This window comes from Cuculus canorus, chromosome Z, assembly GCF_017976375.1.
Source record: "Cuculus canorus isolate bCucCan1 chromosome Z, bCucCan1.pri, whole genome shotgun sequence".
Classification (NCBI taxonomy): Eukaryota; Metazoa; Chordata; class Aves; order Cuculiformes; family Cuculidae; genus Cuculus; species Cuculus canorus.
In genome coordinates, this window is record NC_071441.1 from 54,239,663 (window position 1) to 54,262,085 (window position 22,423).

General features: G+C 39.1%; 1 protein-coding gene across 7 annotated transcripts in view; it reads right to left on the reverse strand.

The window, feature by feature from the left end:
- Positions 1 to 16,923: 16,923 nt before the first annotated feature.
- Positions 16,924 to 22,423, reverse strand: part of VCAN (versican) — a 109,869-nt gene continuing 104,369 nt past the window's right edge. For 3 of the 7 annotated variants that reach the window (XM_054054411.1, XM_054054412.1, XM_054054413.1), the window contains exon 15: positions 16,924 to 22,041. In XM_054054411.1, coding sequence (XP_053910386.1) covers positions 21,911 to 22,041 — 131 coding nt within the window. In that variant the 3' untranslated portion in view covers positions 16,924 to 21,910. The remainder of the gene's footprint in view (positions 22,042 to 22,423) is intronic. The other 4 variants (XM_054054414.1, XM_054054416.1, XM_054054415.1 and 1 more) reach the window with 2 other exon arrangements.

Here is a 22,423-nt window from a genome sequence, read left to right on the forward strand (position 1 = left end):
ATACAAAGTCATGAAAAAATTGAAGCATAACTCTGGAGACTCAGGAAGAGAAAATAAATATTTTACTTCTAATATCATACAATTTTTATTTCAGGTCAATAGTGGGTTGCATCTGAGCTCATATGGGATTTCAGTCATGTGACCAGACAGTTAACCAAACCAACAAGAACTTAAAAAATAAAAAGACCAGATGCCTTTTATTTGTTCTGCAATGGATGGGGGAAAAAAAGCACAACTAAATCATTAGTTACATTAAGAGTTTCATTTGCTGTGCGATAGATTTATAACCTGATCTTCAAGTGACCTCATATTAATGTACCTGATTGGGTGCAAATGTAAACATGCTAACCTAGTCAGAGTACTGGCCAGCTGTCAACAACTTATGAAAGGATAACTTCTCTCCTAACTCAGTAATGGACCAAAGTGACTGTACTTGTTTTGAGACTGGATTGTAATTGTGAGCACAAAAGAAAGTAACCCCCATCTGGTTGACATTTGCATTTGGTACACAAGACCAGGGCCACTGTGTTGCAGTTTCTTTGCCAATGGCTTTCTGGAAAGTTTTGCACAGCAAGGAAAGATGTTCATCCTTGGCTCCCACAGCAGAAGCACGGCTGGCACTCAGTGCTGCTCCTGGGGGCTCTGTCTTCTGGGCCGATGACTAAAACCAGTATCTAGGTGAAGAACAAATGCTAAATCCTGCAAAGTCTCCCTAGCAGCTAGATAAATCATTAAGTGCAAGGTCATGTTAAAATAACTTTTTAACACTGGTTGTGTAGAGGTCATTTCATTGCTTTATGAGTATGTGAATAAACCCCATTCAAAATGCCACTGAATTAACTGAAAGAAGGATAATTAGAAGGTTGTCCAAAAGGTTATTCAAAACACCCTAAATCTGGACTGCTCACGGAAAGAAGGCACTGAAGTATAGCTTTACAAAATTGGAGCTTCCATAAAAACCCACTTAATTATAAACTAAATGGAAATGTGTTTCTGCTTCCTTTGATCCATCCAGGACTCTAGCACTGCCCTTTCACTCTGACAGGCCTATTTCAGTTTGTACAGTGTCGAGCTCCCAGGCACTAGTACCATCAAACACTAGTTGCAAATTATTCATTTGATTAAAAAGCTGATGTTACTCAGTGGACAAACACTTTTTAAGGGCACTCATGCAAACACTACTGCCTGATTGTTTCACATGACATCATAACTTACCAATAACCTTTGTAATGTTTAGTCACATAATCTTGCACCTCAAGCACTACTGCCAGCAGTATCCCTCAGCAGGTCATTCTCTCATACTTTGATTCTTGCATTTGTCACTTGCTGAGACACTGTAAATCTATTTGAAATCATGTGCCCATATTAAACATCATAAGATTGCTTTCTCTCTGATCTAGCAGTATTTATGTAGGAGCAAATATTCTTTCCAGTCTTACTTAATCTGCATCTGACATTTACAGTTGTACCATAACAAATTTAATCTGGATGCACTTCATTTTGAATATGTTTATTCTTGCAGCCAGTATCCCTTCTAAGTTAACTATGTATTGTACATACAACTTTGAATCTCTGATGTTTATGTGATGAATATATGCACTGTAAAGAAGAAAGAAACTGAGAATCCCATTAAGTCTTTTGAGAGATCAACTATAGGATATGACCTATAATATACATCTTTTAAAAATTTTATACATACATGCAAACACTTTGTATATGCACATATACATATAAATGTACCTACATATTATTACACACAAGAAAATATCGGAATGAGTCCAGCCACAACCCACAGATGACTAAAGGACTGGAGCATCTGTCATATTAGCAGAGGCTGAAAAACTGACACTGTTCAGCATTGAGAAGGTTAAGTACAGGGGGACTATATGCACAAGTATAAATACCTCATGGGAGGGAGTAAAGAAAACAGAGTCAGACTCCTCTCAGTGATACCCAGTAAGAGAACAAAAAGCAATGGATGCAAACCTGTCTGAACACAAGAAAACACTTCTTTATTGTGAGGGTGGTCACTGGCACAGGATGTCCAGAAAGATTATAGAGTCTCTACGCATAGGCGTACTCAAAACACCTAGGCAGCTTGCTCTGGTTGACCCATCTTTGAGCAGCAAGGTTGAGCTGCGTGATATCCAGAGATGCCTTCCAACCCTAGCTGTTCTATGATTCCAAGTAAATAAAGGTATGACAGTGTCACACATTCATTATGATACTGCACTAATGTCACATAAAGTTTAGAAATGCAAGTTATTGTCAGTCAAAATAAATTTCTTTTTGATGTTAATCACTTTTCTCAGCAGGGGTCAGAGATTTTGTTGCCCCATTAGAGCCTCACCCACCATAGAGGCAAACCATCAAATGCTCCAGACAAAGACTTTGACAGCATGCCTCACCTTGGCATTACTGTTCTTTTCAGTCCTTTGGAAAAGGACAGAAAAGGGGACCACACCAGCCTCAGCTACCAGCTCTGAATAATCTAGTATTATGGTGATTAGTACAAGTTTTCAGATCTATCTGAACCGGGAAGCGGGTCTTTCCCATTCTGAGTTCTTATTAATGATGTTACATTATGCCCAAGTGTAGCCAAAATCTTGTGCAATCAGACAGTTTAGCAGTGTTTCTGAAATGCTGGATTCTACGCTCTGTACATAGTCTCTAGTCTCATTTCTACAGCAAACCAGAACTTGAAAAAATACCCACAGCCAAATAGGGATTTAAATACTAACCCCTTTGTTTTTCTTTCTTTCATTCCATATTTCTGTTTTAGTAGTCAAACCATACTATTTACAAGGCAACACCTCTTTCTTCCCCCAGGCAACCAACTAATTGTAAAAACTCATGATAATTAAAGGGTTTAATTAGTCCATTCACCATTTTCTACATAATTTATGACCACGTGACATTGTCTGACACAGCTGGCTGCCTTTACAGAAACTGCACCACTGGTTAGCTTGGATGGAGGTTCAGAAGTATTTAGAGATCAAAACAGAAAACCTTTGAAGAAAATCATTGCCAACGCTCAATGCCAGACATAACAGTGAAGTCCAGTGCTAAAGCAGGTTTTCAGAGAAGAAGAAGAGATGGCTAATGCCCTGCAAACTTTGCTGACTGCCATTTGCCACAGTACAGCTTGGGATACGAGCGTGAAGTCATTTCTGGTGGAAATAGACCTCCTGCTCCCATGGGACATTCAAGATTTGCCAGGCACTTCATATTCCTGCCCAATACTTCACTTCCAGAAGTGTGTTCACATTTATCTTGATAGAAAAGCCACAGAAAATTCACAAAGTTCTCATTTGCTTCAGTGGTAATTGTCCATATGAAAAAGCATTTGCTTTATTCTTCACCTTTCTCCAGCATTGTCTGTTGGTCACACTTTCTCACAGTGACACAGAACTTGTCAATGTCCCGCTGTGGTCTTTTTTCCCAGCCTCAAGCTATTGTTATGATGTTTGTGCACACATATTTTTGCTAAACCACTGAGCTAACACTAGACCTGTGTTCAACAGGAGGTGCAGGAACAAGCACTCACTTTCATATTCCTGCTCTGTGCAGCATTGTTTAAAAATCCATGTGGGAAAAATAGTATTCTGCCTACCTATCTACCTTAAATTTCACAGACTTTAAGCATTATATTCACAACAAGCATTTTTGAACCACAGCATCTCAGATGGTGTATCAGTGCTAGCATATCAGGTTGGCAGAGACCCCTGACAGAGACCAATCTAGAATATCTGGGGATTTTTTTTTTCCCTTATTGTGGTGACTTCACTGTTTCCACAAATACTGTAAACTTGTATTTTTCATGTACTGATTCACAGACCTGGTGTGGGGAGAGTAGTAGGGAAAGATGTATGTGGGCTGCTGCAGAGGCTTGAAAAAGAAAACAAGAAGGCTGCAGCTCACTGGAGGAAGCCACTTGAAAGATTTTAGAAGTCTGCAATGGAGAGGACTTGCTGAGACTACACCACAGGGCATTTTTCCCTATGCTTTCAAGTCAGCACACTTTTACAAGTAAATCTCTGTTGTCTGGATCAGATTCTTCCATATCACCAATAAATCCCTTTCTCAAAAAATTAAACTTTAACAGATAATGGCAGCTATCAAAGTAGTATTTATTTCTCTCTGTTGACAATTAGAGTAACAAAGTATGTGACTGCAAATTTTGGGATCCAGGTCCCGGGCATCAATTAACCATTTGTTACTTGGTAATAAAAGCAATAAAAGCATCCAAACTCTGAGAATGAAATTCAGGACTTGGAAAAAACATTGAGGAACTCTAGAGATTTTAATGGAAATAAGAGACACACAGTTGACATCCCCACCCCAAAAGTCTCTAAATATAAGTCATAAAAGGACTGCAAATATGATTTGTAGAATTCTACATAATTTAGGGAAAATCTAAGGTTCATACATTAACTAATAAAGATATTGATCTTTACAGCTAGATAAAAGAAAGACTTATCAAGAGTGATGTACAAATCCAGACTTTTCACTATTTTATTCTGACCTCACGTGGCATAAGAACTGAAGGTATTAATGAAAAGAGAAGAAAAGCAGTTAGAATTGAGACAGCTCTCAGTGTACAGAAAAATGTATGTGATTTATCTGAAGCATCTAGTGCAGCTTTGGCTTCATTTGAATTTTCCACATTGCCAGTAACTGCAGCAAGAACTTGCATTTTTATAGCAACCTCCACCAGCAATCTCAAATGTCTGAAAACACCATTTTAACCACCCACTTCAAACAACCCTAAGCATGCCTTACTTAAAGCAGGGAGATGCTGAAGTCTAGATGAGATCTGGAAACAGAGAAGTCAGATCCCAGCTGTCAGTCCAGTGACAGGGACAGAAGATTATGTTCTCCTTTGGATAACGTATGAATTGCACTGGTTTTATTTGCCATGTAGTGGATATTTGTAGAGCTGTTGGTCTATTACGAGTTAACTGTTAGCTGCAGCTGAAAGACTTAAAAATGAAATAGAACAGACTAAACCGCTGTCTCCCTCCCAGGCCGCTTCCCGGGCCCCGCGGCTGTCCCCGCCGCGTCTGGCACTCGGAGCTCCTCCAGAGCGAGCAGTGGAGGCTCCCATGCAATAACCCTCCTCCATGTGACATCTAGCGTTGGTTTTCGTGAACGACAAGTGCCGCCAGCCCGTGCTTGCCGCCCTGCAGCGCCGCAGAAGGGGTGCCAGGGACTCGCAGCCTCCGCCCACAGCTCAGCAGCAGGCAGCTTCCCTCCTCGGCTCTGGCTTCCTCCCCGCTTAGAATCATAGAATGGTTTGGGTTGGAAGGGACATTAAAGATCATCTAGTTCCAACCCCCCCTGCCATGGGCAGGGACATCCGACTAGATCAGGCTGCCCAAGGCCCCATCCAACCCGGCCTTGAACACCTCCAGGGATGGGGCAGTCACAACTTCCATGGGCAAACTATTCCAGTGCCTCACCTCTCGTAGTGAACAAATTCTTCCTAATGTCTGGTCTAAATCTGCCCCTCTCCAGTTCATACCCATTTCCCCTTGTCCTGTCACCACAAGCCTTTACGAATAGCCCCTCTCCAGCTTTCCTGTAGCCCCTTCAGGTACTGGAAGGTCACTATAAGATCTCCTCTGAGCCTTCTCTTCTCCAGGCTGAATAAGTCCCACCCTCTCAGCCTGTCCTCCTAGGGAAGGTGCTCCAGCCCTCTGATCAACTTTGTAGCCCTCCTCTGGACCCGCTCCAACAGCTCCATACCCTTCTTACATTGAGGATTCCAGAACTGGACACAATACTCCAGGTGGGATCTCACAAAAGCAGAATAGAGTTGCAGAATCCCCTCCCTCTCCCTGCTGGCCACACTTCTTTTGATGCAGCCCAGGATACAGTTGGCCTCCTGGGTTGTGAGCACATATTGCCAGCTCATATCGAGCTTCTCATCGACCAACACTCTCAAGTCCCTGCAGGGCTGCCCTCAATCACATCATCCCCCATCGTGTACTGAAATTGGGGATTACCCCAGCCAGGTGTAGGACCTTGCACTTGGCCTTGTTGAGCCTCATGAGGTTCTCAGAAGCCCACTTCTCCCGCCTGTCCAGGTCCCTCTGGATGACATCTCATCCTTTGATGACATCTCACTTGCAAAGACAACCTCGGCACTCTCACTTTAGCAAGCCTTGCTCACCCGGTTCCTTTTTTATTTGAGTGGGCTACACTTCAACATGCACAAAAGTACCCTTTGATGGGGCTCACCAGGGCATGGCCATAGCATGGACAACACCTTGCAGTCACCTGCCAGGCAAAGCCCATGGATTCCACTGCAGATGCAACAATATACCTGTGTTATCAAAATAAAGGAGAAAACATGAGCCTACTCAGATTTGTAACATCTAATATAAAACTGCCCATTTTTGGCCTAAGCTGTGACAAGTTCAGAACCTCTTCTCCACAAAGGGCAAAGGAGACACCTGGGAGCCTGGGCTCAGGAGATGATGACACTGCTTTCTCCCATCACTGTTATTTCTGGGTCACCCGTTTGGTGCTGGAGAGAACTCTCCAGCCACACACTGTAAAGGGAAGAAGTGAAAAAAGCCTGGAGCTTACTAATGTCATCCAAATTTCCCAACCACTTACTCTTGCCAGACATGGGGGGAAAAGTGCACCATTACAATAAAACTGTTTGATAACAGGTATGGAGTTGCTTTGTCCATTCTAGTAAGACTATTACTGGTACCGGAAATAAATTAACCAAGCTTATTTCATCTGAAGGGTGAATAAAATACTGTTTCACGAGCATTGTCTCAATAGTACACAGAATCAGTTCATGACCAAAAATCAGTTAAGGAAATGAACTGTGAAATACACTTCACTGAGTGAGTTTTAGTGCTCTAATTTCCATGCAAATTGCATGAAATATTTGAGTTGTATTTTAGATTTGTAATTGGATATGAATGTAATGGCTACTGCTGTACAGTTATTGACATTTACAATTTCAGTCCTTGTCAGTGGACAGTCTAAGTAAATAAAGCACAGAAAAGAGATTTTTCAGAGGCTTATTTTATGAAAAAAAAAAAAAAATGCCAAAAGCAATTAGTATATTGTCTCCAGATTCGCTTGATATTATTATAAACCTACCCTCAGATTTTTGCCTTCTGTGGTATCCCACCTTTGTCAATTATAGTCAGGGGAAAAAGCAAAATCTGCTAGAGTCTATCTTGTTGACTCACTGATAGGAAGAAAGAATACGCTTTTAGACACATGGTTTGTAGTTTCCATTTGAAATAGCATTTCTTGTTTAAATTTAAATTTACTATTTTAGCTAAGGTCATCTAGCGATAAAAAAAAAGGAAAAGACTATAGAAAGATATAGGATTTTTCATTCCACTAGCTGTTATCATTTGAAATAGAATATATTTTTACAGAGAAAGGGAAAATTAAACCCTTTCAATTCTCTGTTCCAACAGGAAAGCTGAGAAAGGACTCTTGGGAGTGCGGTGCTTTCTTTCTCTACCTCCAACAAAATACTTACATCCAGCTGGAAAGGTCTGACCTGAATCTGCACATTGTTAAATCTTTGCAGTCCATTGATACCTGAAAAACTATCATGTACTCCATCACAGCTACAGATTGCTGAAGAAAGCCACTATAAAACTCAAGGCTAGTCCTACTCCATACAAGAATATTCCTGGAGAAAGCATTTAGTTTATTTTCCTCGTAGAAAGTGGAAAAGCCCACCAATTCCTAGGCCACATGAGGTCACTTTTTCTTATGAACTGGAAATATCATCAGATGGATCACTGAAGACTGATTTGGTTTGGTGCTGCCAGAAAGAAAATTGAAAGACACCTCATATTGCAAAGGACAGTAACTAATCACAAAGCTAATAAAAATAACGCTGCTCATGCTAACAGAAAATAAAACTGCTAATGAAGTAGCAGAGAATCAAATGCCCAAGAAAGTAATTTAGAAAGTATTGACGTATAAAGCATTGATATTTTAACTCGAAATGCCTCATCACAGTCAATTGTTAAGGTCATCAGTTCAGAGCGTTCAGGGCAGAAGGACAGAAGCTTATAAGCTCCTATAACCAAAGGCAATTAAGTCCAAAATAGTTACTGAAAATACACATGGCAAGAAAGAAGAAATCCTAGGTGAAAACTTCAAACACTTCTGCCCACTGTAGTAAAGGGAAAGGGCTACATCCCAGTCAGCAATGGCTGTCAGCCCTAAATCCCATCTAGGCTGGGGCTGTATACCATAACCACCTCTCAAAGTAGTTCCTCAGAAATTAATCCAGATGCTACTAACACCACCTTGGAGCTGATGTAAGTAATATGTTCTCACCTGTTCAGTGGCAAAGAAAAAAAGAATGTAAAGAAATAATCCCGACCAGAAGAGCGAATAAACATCATGCAGAGGTTTTGCTGCATGGCCTGGCTGTGGTATCTCACAAGTGAAGTTAGAAAACAACAAACATTGGGAGCCAAAAAAATTGGCTGTAGATACATGTCATGGACTTTCCTCAGTTTTAGACATTGCTGTTTGTATGTGTTGGCAAAAGGGTAGGTTGTTCTTGGTTCAGTTGGCGTTCACCTTTGTGGATTACGTTTGATTAAAAAGATAGTGTAATAACTACAAAACCAGCAGATGCTAATCTTTAGGTAGGATCTGTTAAATTATGAAGCCTCTCATACATACTGCGTAGAAAAGCTTTACTTCTCACTCATGTCAGGTAGCTTTGACAAGGAAATGAACAGCAGCTTGGCACAAGCTTTTCAAAGTTTTTTTAATTATCATTTATTTATTTATCTTAGCTTTATTGCTTCTTGAACAGTAAAATAATTTAGAGGAATGTACCACACCTTAGCAGAGGTGAAGAAAGCATTTTCTGAGTGCTGACAATTTAATGGAAGAACAATGAAGCCCTCCTCTTCATGGTTTTCTTTATAAATATGTACATACATGTTTGAAAGAATAATTTTGTCACAAGTCAGTCAGCCACTCCAACAAAGCATGCCAGTGGTTTTTCTTTTGAACTTGAGTATGCTCTCCTTTGCAGTGCTCCTAAATTCTTTGCTCTTCTTGCCAGGTCTTTCTTCTCTTTCTCCAGAAGCTGCAAGCACTGCACTGAGATTTCTCCTTCTCGTACAGCTACCTGTATTTCTCAAGTAAAATAACCAGGATTTTCAGAAATGCATAGCTCACCTGAGCTTTGCTACCAGCCACAAAACTCAGAAGCTTCAAGGGCAACAAGGTCAGTACTTTTACAAATCCCTCTCGGTTGACACATAGCAGAAATTTGTTTCTCTTATTTTTATCCCAACTCGCAGATATCTGGAGCTGCAGCTGCCTTTAAATGCCTGAAGGGAAAAGGCTTTCTGTGTGTGCTCTGGGTATGCTTAAGTTTAACCAAATGGTCCTTAAAGGGACCTCATGCTACTTCAGTAAAATGCACAGGCAAGAAAGAAAAATAACCTGATGTTTCAGGATTGTTGTTTTACAAGGACAGACTTATAGATGAGAGCTTTATTTGCTGCATAGTATTGGTGGCTGTAAGTCTTCCCAGTAAAGAGGAGATGAATATTTTGCACTCTTACTTCAAGGTTAAATCAGAAAATAGATCTTAACAGGGTAGCAAACAACAGATCTCTGTTGAAATAGCGAGTTCACCAACGGAGGAAAGACTAAGAACCACACATTTTTACAGACCCCTTAATGTTTTATAAAGGATACAATACCCCACCATGAAGAACCAAATGGCAGATGGAAAAATATTTTTTTTCCTCTTAAATTTTCATCAACTTTAACGGTTGTCATAATGAAAACTATATTAATATGATGGGCATTGGAATTTCCCCAGTCAGCTCAGCATAACATTAACAATAAAATGTACATAGTAGCTATAAGTGCAAAACATAATGACTCAAAGGAAACTTTTGAGTATCTCAGTGCCTATCTATAACCTGAAAAGCATTTTTTCTCTTTCTTATGCAGGCATCAGATTCAAATTTTATAACACAAATTATAATTTGTGGTTTTGTGTATGTATTTTAAGAAGAACCCTGAATATTGCAGGGCCTTTTTATATTTATATAAAATAACACTTTTCATGATTTTTCTTAAATCATGCACCTAAGCCAATGTCATTAAAATGTGAAACGGTCAGTCTAGTAGCTTCCAAGTGAAATATAAAGACAATTGAACCAACAGCACTCCAGTATTTCCAAAGTTAAAAATTCATTTTCTTAAGAAATCTTGCAATGTCTGGACACCTAAGGACTTTCTTGACTGTTTGACATTAGCAAGACTTTCTTTTGCTAAAAATACTAAACCTGAACAACAGATGAAAAAAACATCATCTTACCTAACAACTTTATACTGGCAGATGGAGAAACAGTGGCACCATTATCATGATTTGTGTTAAAATAGGAGAAAAGTTTGGCATAAAAGATGAAAGGACTAAACTTCAATGGCTTCCAAATGATGTATAAGCTAAGAGTTAGACATATGTACTGTAACTCTAAAAATCTCAATATGAAAATTCCTTTTGTTTGGCCTGATAGATATATTAATAATTAAAACTTATATCAGGTGTGCTCTTGTAGGTATTACTCAAACAAACAAACAAACAAAAGTCCCCGAAACACCCAAAAATACACCTCCAAAAAAAAAATAGAAGAAAAAAAAGAAAAGAAAAAGTAGATTTCACTGGTCTTGCAAGGGAGGTTTTTCTTTTTTCTTAAGACTAAGATTAAAGTTCCATATGTACACATAACATGTGGACAGTGTGCATCCTGTTGGTGTGGTGTAGTTTGTGGTGGTAGAGACCAATGTGCGATCTGTGCTGTGGAGGATGTCAGGTCATGCATGGTCAGAAAACTTTAGGAGTTAAGTCACTTGCATCTGAATAGGATTAAAGCATCAAAACAGCAAGAAAAGGGTTTTCTAAATCTTGTCAAGGTTAAAGCACAAGGCTGAGAAAATCATGATAATTCCAGTGTTCAACGAACACATCAGCAATGTGTGATGCAATGCTCAGGAGAAAGATATTGGCATTACAAGTAGAAAATTTGAGTCTACATTGACATTTTGGCTATGAGGGTGGCTTGGGAGACCTAGGTGCTGGAGATTCAGAAAAGATTTGCAGACAGAGAAAATGCAGAATCTTGCTCCCTTTCCCAAAACCCTCCGTAAGGTAGAGTCCAGGAGCTCGTGGTGGTTCCTTGTGTTAGAGATTAATGGGCTGGTTAGCAACACAGGAGGACAATTGGGAAAAGACTGCCCCCCAGCAACCAGGAGAGGAAGGGATTTTGAGATGCACCTAGCTCAGGTGGTGGCTGAAAGACAAAGACAGGTACCAGGAGCACCTGAGAACACTTCTACAAAAATAAAGAATGCCAGGTGCTGAGGTGAACAGTTAGACACACATGTAGACAAGAGAGAGATCGCTGCGGTCAGTTTGTAACACATCAAACTACAATCAAGCACAAATAGCAGACAGTAGTGTGCAGAGTCAGAGGGTGTATTGCCCCCTACATGCAATCACAGATGCCAGCATCCCACAGCCACCCTTAGAGGACTTAGGGAAGGTAGGCATTTATCAAATGCAAAACCAAATTTTACATCCGTCTGACATTTCTGAGGCAGTATCTGGCTTGACTAAGCTTCTACTTCTGCATTCAGAGGTGCACTTGTAGCTCCTGTTAATTACAAGCCCTAAAAACTGAAATTGGATGGTGCTTACAGTAAACAGAGTTTCCTTGGTTTCTGTCTTAATGTTTGATATTGCAGGTAGTCATGTTTTATAGCACTTCCTTTTAACCCAAGTATTTTGAACTTGCTTCTGAACAAACAACAAAGGAAAACATGCACATCATTTGTTTACTTAGCTGCCTTTGGCTTTATATTGGTAAACATTGTCTTTTCTTATCTTAATCATATTGCACAATAAGATACTTATTACATTAATAAATCTGGGAGCAAAGCCTCAAATCCCAGGTGTACTGAACTGTTTAGTATTGTAATTAGTTTGCACTAGCCCAAACCTACTTGAAGAACAAATAGAGGGAGAAGCTAATAATCTTGAAAGACTAATTCATTTCTTTATGGTCTTTGGACAGATAATATTTCCATGCATTTTCTTGAAGCTGTATGCTGCGATCAAAAATAGGGCTAGTTGACATAGCTGATACATTGTAGATAAGATTTCCAATCAATACACCCATTTTTTAAGTGATCATATTTTTTCCTTTCTCCCTCTGATCCATGTCGGAACAGATTATATAAATCTGCTGCATATGTAAATTTGCCATAGTAGGTACTCAAAGCAATTCTTTGAATATCTGAAAAGGAATGCTAATACTGAGCAAAATGTATGCTGTAGATTTGCAAGGCATCTTAAGATATGCCCCTTTCTTGATTAGTTCTCAGTGAAAAAAAAGTCTCTGAGCTACTAGGGGATCCATCATCAATAAGAACATTTTTAAAGTGATGATTTCTCCCTAGTGGTATCACACATTTCCTCTACTCAGGCCATTTTTCTCCTGAGATTCTGGCAAAAAGAACCCTGATTCTTTTTCCTGTTCCTTTTTTTCCCCCTGACTTTTCAAGCCTTTTTCACTCCACTTTTGAACTTTAAGCAAGCAATTTTACTTTTAAACAGATAACTACAGGAAAGCATATATAGTTCTTTCACCTCTACCTCCCTGACTGACCATAACTCATGAGTTAAGCAGCTATATGTGTCCTGCAGGAAGGATTCAAAAGAGAGAGATACAGTCCCTTAAAAAGCAAAGATTTCCATTCTGCTATTGTCATCCTGCTGGCTATTTCATCAAGAGAAGTTTAACCCCGAGGCATAAATACTTAGATTTAATTTTGTGCATGTGTGAAGTTGAAGAAGTCATAAACTTTAGTAAAATCCATGTAGTCTAATATTTCTTTGAGCTTATCTCATTCTTGGATGAGGAGAGGCTGATCTTGGATGGAGACTTAATGACATCCAACAGTACTTATCTCCAGACACTGATTCTTTTATAATATCTCTCTTGTGTCTTGCTCTTCTTCCTTATCCAGACATGTTACATATATATATATATTTGTACTGTTTACTGTTTATGCTAAAACTGACACTTTCCTTCACTGATAAGGGAAAGAGAAATTAAATGCCTCCCTGTGCTTGCATTTTCATGTAGTATGTTGGCTTGTACAATTGGTGCTTACTTAATTTACACTTTTCCCCGTAACCTCCCAGCTGCAAGTGAGGGATCCCAGATGGCATTTTCAGCAGTGGGTGCAACTATCCCTGCTCATTTTAGAGTGAGAGGTCTCAGGCAAATACAGCTTCTCACTTCAGGCACAGGTGGCTTTGGATCACATAGGTACTTGTGGAAGGATTCAGGCTGTCTCTCCACGTGACTTGTCACTGTCACCCTCCATGAAGGATAATAAACCACCTGCCATTTCTAGTTGCCTTCACCACAAAATGTCAATACTGAGCTGGAAGAAGACAGATGTAGAGGCTTGCATTAGAACTTTGTTATGTTGTGCTTCAAGGCAAATAAGCATAGGAATACGTCCCAAAGGTGACCCCAAAACTTTCACTAACTGAAACTACCCTCTCAGCAAGCTGTACTGGTAGGTCTGAATCTTGCACTCAGTACTTGTCATAAAGCACCTAGGAGCAGTATGAAACTGAATATTTTGGATCCAAATTCAAGTAAGCATTGGTCTCTTGATGTGTGAAGATACTTTTTTTCCCTTAGATGTACAAGTAAATCCTAGTTTATTGATGCACATTCTGGCCCAAGTTTCAAATGCATTTACCTCTGCAAAAACAGGTTACAATAAATCACAGCAAAGTATTCCTACTCTGTTCTGCTTTCTATGATACTTCCAGCAATGATTTTGCATCAGTCCTTCAGCACATGTCTGTGCCATTATGTTTTTCTTGAAATTCACATCGTGCATGATTTAGCATATCTAGGAATAGATACTGGACAACTCTGCTGACTATATGGTACTTATAACAGCACCATCAAGCCTCTTCCTGGGAATGCCTGTTGAGCTAAGCACTCACCTTGCACAGAAACACACAAATGATTGAGTGAATATGTAAAATACTGTGAGATAGCTACTCAATTGTTTAGTTTAGCACTACCTACACTTTATGTAACAAAAGTGGTCATAGTACAACTTCCATCTGAAGAGTTTGTAGCTGCAGTAAGGCAACATAATTGATGAAAAGTAAACTTGATTTCTACAGTTTTGACAATGTAACATGCCTTTTACTCTTGATTGAATCTATTCTTAAAGCACGTGATATGACTATTTCACAGAAAGATTCACACACTAATAAAATGCAATTTAGGCTACTTTTTGTCTGCTCTTTCTCTAGGAGAAGAGCTTCCTGTTATGATACACAATACATAATTTCAAAAAACATCTCTCAGCATTTATTAATTTATGAAAGCTGGAGATAATTAATTAAACACTTCTTGAGTGAGATGGAGGGATAGGTGTTGATATTTCGAGAACTGTTAGTTTTTTTAAACATTCAGACATAGAGGGTCTGGAGGGGGGATATTGCCATTGTATCCAAAAACACACAGGTCTCAGAAAAAAGTATTATAAAAACAAGATAGCAGCCGTTGCACGCTCAGACTATGGGTTATGTAAATAGCGATGTAGTAGAGATAAGAAAGGAAAAAAGTTTTGTACTACACAGAATTTACTTGTTTCTTTTTTGTGCTCTTTGTTCACCATTCACGGAGCACAAGTTGATAATTCATAGACCCAAAGGGTTATTCATGTGATGTGAGTTCAGCTAGAAGCATTTACACTGTGACTATCACACAGAACTTATATGGCAGAGGTTGAGAGAATTCTTTTGAATTTGTAATATTCTTTCTTTGCACAGGAAAAGCAAAATCCATGAACTTCATTGAAGTGAATCTTAGGAGCAGCAGAGAATGATTTGAAAGAGAGAGAATCTCAAGGGAAACTGGCTACCCTAGGCCGTGAATGGAGCAGAGTAGCTGACTTTGTTACATAAATGGACAATAGTTTTCATTTGTACCCATTTTTTGAAAATCCAAGATGGTTTAACAGGAAGGAGACTTGTTCCCCAAGAAATAAACTGAAACTGACCTCGCAGCCTGATGATTTTTTGGACCCTGTGTATTGTCATTTGACACAAATTTAACAGTGGTTACAACTGCATTATCTTGGCCATTTTAGAATTGGATTAGCCTAATAGGAATATCCCAGCCAAAACTATAGGTAACATCACATCAGGGAAGGTTTGAGGTCTGATGCCTTCCAGTACAAGGTGACAGCTCTCATGGGCTGCCCAGCCGTTTCTCCATGGAATGGGGCTTGTCTTGCTCCTGCTCTGGCTCAATGACACTACCCTCAGTTATCCTGACTTTTCTTTGATGGCACTCCCCTGCTATCCCATGCTGTCATTGCTCTCCTGCTGCTCCAGGGGCCTGTAGATAATCTCAGCCACTCAACAAATTCAGCAGCCCCAAAGCCACCTTCAGCAGCCTGGAGCAATCTCCATGGCCTTTTTAAGATCAAAGCTGTACGGGGAGTCTGCTGGGGCAGGGAAAGAGAAAACAGGTTTGGTTTTATTCATCTCTTCTTTGGCAAATATTTTTCCCTCTACGGTTAGCCTTAATGGTATTAATGGTGCCTTGGTTCCACTATACTGAGTGAATCAAAATGCATGCATATGATTTTTTTACCCCCCCCAAAAATGAAGATTTACTATATAGAACTATAAAATTATGTCCCAAGAGGTAAAGATAAACTCACTTCTTTGTCTGGTTTTGTGTAAGCTAGTACCCAATATACTCTGCAGCTCAGAAGAATTTTGTAGCCTAGACGCTAATCTTTTCATTAACTTCCACAGTTGAAATGTCTTCTTCAAGAAGAATCTTGAAATGTAATTGATGCTGGCTATCCTAATCTCTTTTTTCTTTAAAAGTTATTTCACCTCGGCACTATGTTAATGTCACTTCAAGCAGCTTTAAAAATCTGTGTCTATACTGCCTGTTATTTTGAACTCAAATGTTTGGCTTTACAAATACAAACAGCTATTGCTAGCAATTTCAAGGACTGAAGAGTGTCTGAAAGCACAGCCCACTTGCGCAAACATAGGGTTGAAGGTCTGTCTTAAAAGTCCTGAAAGATTGAAGCAGCTTTTCAAAATAACACCTGTAACCTTACAGGGCAAATAAAAACCAAAGAACTACTAACAAATAAAAACTACCAAAGAACACACATATTTATGTCAGTTTCTCAAAAACTATAATAGAATGTATTTTATATTAAATGTAGCTGTCATATCGGTGTGCACTTACTGGGGATATAACTATCTGGCTGGTATGCTTTCATTGGTATAAATTCAAATTCTTCCCTAATACAAATTTAACAAGGATTGATTTTCCATTTTCAAATCAATGTCTATATACTTTTTTCTCTCATCATTCTTCCTTCATTTTTATCTCTGACATTACAATTCCCTTTCATAATTTTCTGATTATTCTCTTCCTTCTTATTCTGACTTTGAAAATGTCAGTCTGGAAAGACCACAGGAAGGAAGCCAGGCTGCTGGCCTACGGAGGACGGGGTAGATGAGAGATCAAACCACTACTTTTTCCAGTCATGTCTTTTACTTTAGAGCATCTTCCACTAGTCTCTGTCAGTGACGGCACAGTGCAAGCAGACTGACCTTTGCTCCTACATGCTGCAGATCCTCTTACAGAGATACCTAATGGAGACGGTTTCTGCAGAAAGACTCATGACTCATTTGGGTGTGATTGCTTTGGTACCATGACCAATGACCCTGTGCCGGGTTTAGAATTCTCTTTATAGCCCGAAAGCATGAGAAAATCAGCACAATCAGACTCCTGAGAGGAAATCTTCTTTATTTTCCCCAAAAGGAAAGGAGAACAGCTAACATTTCAGCCCTGTACCATCAGCCATTTTCAAGCCGCAAATACCAGCCTGGCCTCAGCACAATTTGAAACATGATAGTTCCTGATTTTGTTAATAGAACATATGTTCCCATTGAAATGGCCATTTGGAAGGCATAGGGCATTTGGTCCAGCCTAGGACTTGCATCTCTCAACCACGTCATGCTGCAGATATCGCATCATCTCTGCAGCCAGTCAGGTGGACCTTGGGGGCTGCCTCCTCTCTCACCAAGAAGCTGACATGGAAACCATACTGGGAGTGGTACAGGTAAGGCTTTCACAATCCAAAGGGATCCTTTGTTTGGCAAACAAATTACACCATCAGTAACATCTGACACAGTTGCACTGAACCCAGAGATTTTCCAGTCATTTTCGGTATGCAACACCTTAAACATTTTTTAGTGCAAAGGCAATTTTCTATCTGGAGACGTGAAGCCTGTGGACAGTTTGAGCCATATTCTACCTCTGTGAAACAAGACAGCTTGTTGAAAACTTTCTAATTCAGGGAAGAACATGATCACTCTTTTTCCCTATGATCTGGACTAAGAAATGGCTCTATTCACAAGAGATTAAATTCATACCCTTTTGCCTACAAATGTCATTGAAGTTCGTAGATCTGTCTAGAAGCCCTAGGAGGCACTTTTGCAGTGCTACTCCTTCAGCAGTCCTATATACACTGAGGAGAAAATGTCTGGGGTTTTTTTTGAGATAAAACAGCAGCAGGACTTCCTAGGAGACAAAAATGTAGCTCTTCCAAATGCAAAAGGTCAGCGTTCACAAGGAGAAAAAAACCAAACCAAAACAAAACTCAAAGTTACTACAGTTGCAGAGCTTCCTTGTGGATTTAATTATAACCACAAGTCATGCTCTTAGTAGGATCCAGGTTTTCAGAAATTATATAATAGCACATACACTGGTAAGTCCTGTTTCTACTCCTCAGGCTTCACTTCATCAGTCATCCCAGGCTGCTGTACTGCTAAGCTTTTTACAGCAGCTTTTTGCCCCAGCTGTTGCAGCTTTAGACTCCCATTGCCCTGTGAATATCTCTGCTTTTATGTGCTGGCTTCTATGTATACTTGGGGTAAAGATGCTGCCTACAGAAATGAAGACTTCATTTCAAGTATTACATAGACCTTAACATGCACATAGGTTAAACCTCAATCAATGTTCCTCCAGCCACTGTCCTGGCAAAGCAATTTCTGACTGCAAAATCTACTTTACAGGCCCTTGACAGCCTGTTTGTATCTTTCTGGCCCAGCTGTTGTACTTCCAGGAACTTGTCTTTCCTGCTACATGATTCATCCATCCACCATCTCTGAAGAGTCACTACTTGCAGTGACCTCTCAGGCAAAAGATCCAATACAAACCAATGTCCCTTGAGGATACCTGACGTCAAGGAGCTGTCTCTTCCTCCCTAGCTTCAAGCGGTTGTGCATCTTTTAGGTTGCATCTGGAATACAGGAATATTTCTACTAATCAGCATCTTCTCTTGCTGTTTGAGAAGCCCTGATGAAATAGATGGCCTGGCTTGGTTTTATCCTGTGTGATATTAACCTCTGCAGGAGATGAACCCCATACACTGAGGTTCACGTCAGGAAGTCAAATAACGTCAACATCTGAAAGGACAGGAAGATGTTCAGAATTATAATAGCTACTCCACAGGGATTTTTGTGGGCACACAAAATGCAATGACTCTCATGCGGCATTTTGAGCTCTGTGCACAAATCTGCAGGCTGAGCTATGGCTGAACCACATACTTCATGTGCTGCCAGCAACCCAAGATGTGCAGTGCACATCTGAACTCCTTTAAACTAATGTCTTTAATTATCAATGCCCTGTCCTCTCCTAACCTTTCCACCTACGAGTCTAGGGATGTTTCTTTGTTCTTTTAGATGGCAGTCAGTGTGTTAGTAGAGACAAAAAGTTTAATACTCATGCAACAGGGGAAGATGACTACAGGAATACTACTCTGACATTTGTCTTGCCTGTACTTGTAAAATACAGTTCAAAGGTAACTCTTCTACCTCTGCAGCAGATGCAGGATGAATAAGAAATACTCTGTTTTAACTTGAAATACTAAAAAGCAGAGGTAAGGAACATTCACTCAGAAAATATGCGTTTAAATCTCTAGTTCTGACTTCTATTTCTCTACTGCAATCCCAACAGGCTTCTGCGTACTGGAGTTCAGACATGCTTCATGTAAAGAAGTAATGGCATTGTGGTAATGCCTTGGCTTCACAGCACATCTAGATCTGAGATACAAGTGGGTGCATTTTGCAGAGGGTTGGTATTGTAGCATTTGGGGTTTATGTCAATATTAGAAAAACTCGAGAGCTGAATAAAGTTACATTCTTTGTCTAAATAAACAAACATGGGTAACAGGGTTTAGGTTTTGTTTGTTTGGGTTTTTTTAATAAGGAATGTTATCAGCCCTATTTTATTATGCGTAATAGAAGGAGATGAAAAAAATCATTATAAGCACTGTATCTAACCTATTTAAAACTACAGTCACAATGTTATCTGAATGCCTCACAACATTGTTTAAATCCAACAAGTAGACAAGAAAACAACAAATCTATGCAGGGGTTTTTATACATATGGTGAGAAAGTTTGCAAAGTGTTAAAATATATTTTCTGTTCTGTATGTTTCTGGTACAAGGAAGTGATGTGTAGAATACTGTATATTTATGAACAGAGCCTTGACTTATACAAGCAATAATCAACTTCAAAACATACAATGTATATCTTAAAATATCCCCTAGACCTGCTCATATAAAGTCAAATCCAGCACCTACTACTGACTCTCTTGACTCCAGTGGGCGCTTCACTAAGCCCATGATAACTGTGTACCTGACAGTCTAATTGTATTCATATGAAAAAATCACATTGCATAGATTTAAACAGGAAGACATGCAATAACAAGACAAGTCACAGTATAGCAAAACCTTGTTTCTTTGGTGAAACAGAAGCAGATATAAAAGTTACAAAGATTTTAGACTTTCATTCACAAAAAAACGTACATTCACATCATACACTATACAAGATAATAATATAAACAGAGAAAAGTATTATGTGCATTGTTTGGGGGTAAGGGGTGGGGAATGAACCAGCCAACACAGTGATGCACTGCCACACTGAAAGGACAAAGATTAGGTACCCTCAATGAAGCAGTCACTGCAATTTCTTAAAAGGTGTTGTCTGGAACTGCAATTACTGTTCCAAAGGAGCTAAGGCAAGTTCACTCCATGGGCAGCTCTGCCTTGTACAAACTCCTAAATGTTGGCTGAGTTTCAATTCTTTTCTTTTCCCTTTCAACTTTTTGAATCATATCCCCACACTAACACAAAGGCATAAACCTCCCATCTGTGTTTGTACTCATAATGTTATTTTTAAAAGTATTACCATACTCACTGTTCTTCATTTTCACTTTTTTTTCTTTTGCCCTGTGCCCAAAGGTGTGCAAGGCACTTTGCAGAAATAACAGTCCTTTCTGTGGAGAGGTCATTTCAAATGTTGCCTTCTACACCTAGTGTACACACCCAGGTCAGTCGCCGAGCTGACCAGGGTAAGAAATCGTAATAGAAAACTCCTACGTACACACTGCACCAACTACAACCTATAATCATTTTGTGCACACACTTCTTTCTAGAAAGCCAAGATTCTGATTCTTCTGTAAGTCACACAGTTCTCACCCATCTAACTGCAAACAAATGATCCTGTTTAGCAGGAATTTTGTTCTTCAAGGAAATTGCAGTTGAACAGACAGATGGTTCCAAAAGTGGAGCTCAGGGGCTAATACTGCACTGGCGAGCTCTTTTAATCTTACTTGTATGGGTAAAATAACATCCAATAAATTAAATCAGTATGGCTTACTTCATTTATTTATGTACGCTTCACAGCTGCAGCATTCATACACAAACATTCATTACTTTATAAAAAGATTAAAAAATGGTTATATATACAACATTATTTACTTTTTTGATTTTTGTTTGTTTTTTACAAAAAAAAATCCCCCAAACACCAGGTCTATCTCCATTTTAGAATGCAGAGACCTGTAATATAGACGTTGTGGTTAATGTCATGAAACAATCTTTTTCCTTATTTTCTTTTTCTTTTTTCTTTTCAAAAAAGTGGCCCTGGTTGATAAAGTTAATGTATTAGCACTTGGATTTTTACAGGCCCTCCTTGTCATACACAACTCCTCCATGCAGTCCTTTCTGATGAATGGTGAAGCTGAAACGGAGAGCAGAAGAAAAGTTCCACATTGCAGTCCCTAGTTCATGCCTCATGCCACTTTTTTGTGCTCTGTCTAAACTTTGCATCACACTGACACAAACTGTACCTTGGAGGGGAATTGGCACAGTTCCCATTAAAAAAAAAAAAAAAAAAAAAAAAATCATGTAACTTGTGTGTTTATCTTCACCTGATAATAGCAAATTTCAGTCAGTGAAGCTCTTTCAACCATTTCCAGCCTAGGTAAACAGCATAAAACCAACGTCATAAGTGACTGAAGACCTCTGAGGCCGTTCTAACCATAAATATGCCTGAAATTAGTGTGACTTTTCATTTTATATACAGGATTTTAAAAACAACATACAATTAAACAACATTAAAATCATCTTATTTACATTTTCATTGGTGCTAAAATTGAGCTGTTTAAATATTGCAGAAGGCTGGTATATATCATAAAATGGTCCACACTGCTGGCATATAGAAAACTAATAATCTTTATAGGCTGGAAATGGTTTCCTTTTATCCCCATAAGCACTTCTCCTCTTTTTAAATTTTCTGATAAACACCATATTTTTGCAAAATGCATTGTGACTACCGCAGTCCATAGTTTCAAAACAATTTGATAATACTCCTATAAGTGATAGAAAAGGCACAGGAAGTTATGACTTTGGCTGAAATGGTGGAAATCCCAATTCACCATTTAGCTCTCAGCGCCTTGAGTCCTGCCACGTCCTAATCCAACGATGATAGTGTTTTGATGAATTTAACGATGTTCCCTTTCCTGATGAAGAATGTTTATAGTAGTATTTCTTAGAGTAAGTCCTTTGGTATGTGGATGCTGTGATGGGAAGAAGGAAAAAAGGGAAATTAGTTCAAAATTATTTAACTATGTGTGGGCTAGTTACACTTCACTTTACAGTTCCATTTATTCTTGATCTTTAAAAGTCTTAATAAATGGTTAACTGGTATTATAACCACGTTACAGACATCAAAAGTATCTCTTACACACATTTAAACCACAGTTGCAGAAAGAATTGTTAGCGTTACTAGGAATACATTAATTTCAGGGGCTTTGTAAGAGTGATGGTGTTTACTCGAAAAGAATCCTAGTAGCTTCTGTAAAACCAGAAAAGGAACACTTTCATTAGCTTTGGAGACCTAATGTTTTTTCCTACAGACAGACCGAACAGTATTACTGTCATAATCTGTCATACCAGATA